Genomic DNA, 3,047 nt, shown 5'->3' with positions numbered 1-3,047 from the left:
CCCCCCCCCCCCCACTTTCCACTCTCTCTAAAAATCGATGGAGAAATATCCTTGGGTGACAAAAAAATAAAATACACGTATATATTTTTATTGATTTCAGAGAGAGGAAGGAGAGGGATAGAAACATCAATGATGAAAGAGAATTATCAATCAGCTGCCTCCAGCATGCCCCATAGTGGGGATTGAACTCACAACCTGGGCATGTGCCCTAACCAGGAATTGAACAGTGACCTCTTGGTTCATAGGTCAATGTTCAACCACTGAACCACACCAGCTCGGCAGGACCAAGCATATCTTTTAAACTGACAGAAATAATATAGTTGAAAACTCTACTTGAGTTAGCCTCTTTCCAAGACTTCTTAACTAACTTGATTTAATCGATCTTATAATACAATCTCTAGGAAACATGCTATTGAGATCTTTTAAAAATAATAAAAACCCACTATATATATGGGGAAAACACATATATATATATATATATATATATATATATATGCGCATCTTTTAATTTTGTAAAAATTTATTTTTTATTTTATTATTTTTAATACTTTTATTTTTTATTTTTATTTTTTTAAATATATATTTTATTGATTTTTTTACAGAGAGGAAGGGAGAGGGATAGAGAGTTAGAAACATCGATGAGAGAGAAACATCGATCAGCTGCCTCCTGCACACCCCCTACTGGGGATGTGCCCACAACCAAGGTACATGCCCTTGACCAGAATCAAACCTGGGACCCTTTAGTCCACAGGCCGACGCTCTATCCACTGAGCCAAACCGGCCAGGACTAATAGACTTTTATTGATTTCAGAGAGGAAAGGAGAAGGAGAGAGAGATAGAAACATCAATGATGAGAGAGAATCATTGATTGGCTGCCTCCTGCATATCCCACACTGGGGATCGAGTCTGCAACCCGGGCATGTGCCCTTGACTGGAATCGAACCTGGGAACCTCAGTCTGCAGGCCGCCCCTCTATCCACTGAGCTAAACCAGCTTGGGCTAGAATCAATTATTTTAAAAAATAAATTTTTACCCTGGCCGGTTTGGCTCAGTGGATAGAGGGACGGCCTGCAGACTGAAGGGTCCCAGGTTCGATTCTAGTCAAGGGCATATGCCCAGGTTGCAGGCTCAATCCCCCGTAGGAAACGTGCAGGAGGCAGCCGATCAATGATTCTCTCTCATCATTAATGTTTCTATCTCTCTCTCCCTCTCCCTTCCTCTCTGAAATCAATAAAAGTCTATTAAAAAAAATTGCATCTAGAGAGTAAGGAAGAGGGAGAAAGGCATCAATGTGAGAGAGAAATATCGACTGGTTTCCTCTAGTACACATCCCAACTGGGTATGGAACCCTCAACCTGAGTATGTGCCCTGCCTGGGCACAGCTATAAAAATTTAGTTTTTATTATAGTTGACATACATTATATTATATTCATTTCAGGTGTACAACATACAGATTCAACATTTATATACCTTACAAAGTGATCACCACACTAAACCTAGTAACCATCTGTCACTGTACATAGTTATTACAATATTATTGACTCTATTCCCTGTGCTGTACATTACATCCCTGCGGCTTATTTTATAACTCCCCTTCCCCTTTTCATTAAGACTTAAGTAGGTCTAAGCTAAGATTTTTATATTGCCATGGTCTATTCCTCTCTCTCTCTTTTTTCTTTTTTTTTTGTTAATCCTTACCTGAGGACATTTCCCACTGATTTTTAGAGAGAGTGGAAAGGAAGGGGCGAGACAGAGAGAAACATCGATGTGAGACACATGGATTGGTTGCCACTCACAAGTGAGGATGGGGATTGAGTCTACAACCTAGATATGTGCCCTTGACCAGAATGGAACCTGGGACCCTTCTGTCTGCAGGCCGATGTTCTCTCCACTCAGCCAAACCGGCTAGGGTTCTCTCTACTCCCCCAGACCCTTCTTTTAACTATAATGCTAGCATTGCCATTTGTATTAGAGTAATACTTTGGCAATAGTTTCAACTGCAAAGTTCTGAGAAAAATTCATTCAACATTTTCTGAACAATGCCAGGTACTATGCTAGGTGATATGGGAGAAAAGACAAATAAGAAGGTCCCTGCCCTGGATGGTGTGGCCCAGTTGGTTGGAATGTCGTCCCGTACACCAAAAGGTGAAGGGTTTGATTCCCAGTCAGGCACATGCCCAGTTGTGGGTTTGATACCCCGTGATGCATACGGCAAAGATCAATGTCTCTCTCTCTCTTCCTCTATAACTAACTAACTAAAGGTCCCTGAGCTCAAGATACTCTCAATAAAAACACAATTATGTATTTAAGTCTCCACATACCTCCTCACCCCCATGACCAAAGAGCATGCCTGTCTTAGCTTAGTAGTATTCAAAGGAGATCACGGATAGTAAGTCCATGAGGCCTCTGCTAAAACTTGTTTAATGTTTTGTTTCCACGTCAGTGATAATCTAAGAGATTATCTATAAGCATATTCTGGGACATCTGAATTGCCATCTCATATCTAAGTAGAGCTATGTGACTTCCTTGTCTGGGCTTTCATTTATGACGACAGACTCAGCAGTATTACTCCTATTATCCAAGATGAGAAAAGAACAGAGTTGAATTACAACTTAAATAATGTACCTATGACTCTACAGTTAAATAACCACACAACTTACTTGTAATGAGGAGAACTGAGTCATCATATGGTCTTGGAAGTGTTAACTTGCCACACTCAAAAAGCTCCTGAACTTTAACAATTGCTACCATATTCTCAATACATTGGAAATTTTCACCAAAACTCCATGTGACTCTGAAATAATAGACTGGTTTTGTTTGTATTTAATTTTAGTTTTAGAGTGTTATAAAAGATATGCATTTAAACTTCTTTTTATGCTTGAGTATATTTAATATTCCAATAAGAAATAGTTCTGTTGATTTTTTTTCTCTTAAAAAGGGTACTCAGACTACTCAGGTAGAGAAACAGTGATCTAGCTCTTACTCCATGCAGTACTCATCTCTTTGCCTTAATTTTTCAGAGGCTAAAGTACCATGAAATTATAAAG

The 3,047-nt window shown here is 39.4% G+C and overlaps 1 protein-coding gene across 1 annotated transcript in view; it reads right to left on the bottom strand.

Moving 5' to 3' along the window:
- ARPP19 (cAMP-regulated phosphoprotein, 19kDa) overlaps positions 1 to 2,699 on the bottom strand; it is a 14,103-nt gene extending 11,404 nt beyond the window's left edge. The window contains exon 1 of the mRNA XM_005863916.2: positions 2,661 to 2,699. Within this exon, the coding sequence (XP_005863978.1) occupies positions 2,661 to 2,687 (27 nt within the window). The 5' untranslated portion in view covers positions 2,688 to 2,699. The remainder of the gene's footprint in view (positions 1 to 2,660) is intronic.
- Between the last annotated feature and the right edge of the window lie 348 nt (positions 2,700 to 3,047).

This window comes from Myotis brandtii, unplaced genomic scaffold (genome assembly GCF_000412655.1).
Source record: "Myotis brandtii unplaced genomic scaffold, ASM41265v1 scaffold182, whole genome shotgun sequence".
In the NCBI taxonomy this organism is placed as follows: domain Eukaryota; kingdom Metazoa; phylum Chordata; class Mammalia; order Chiroptera; family Vespertilionidae; genus Myotis; species Myotis brandtii.
This window is presented reverse-complemented; position numbering and strand designations above follow the sequence as displayed.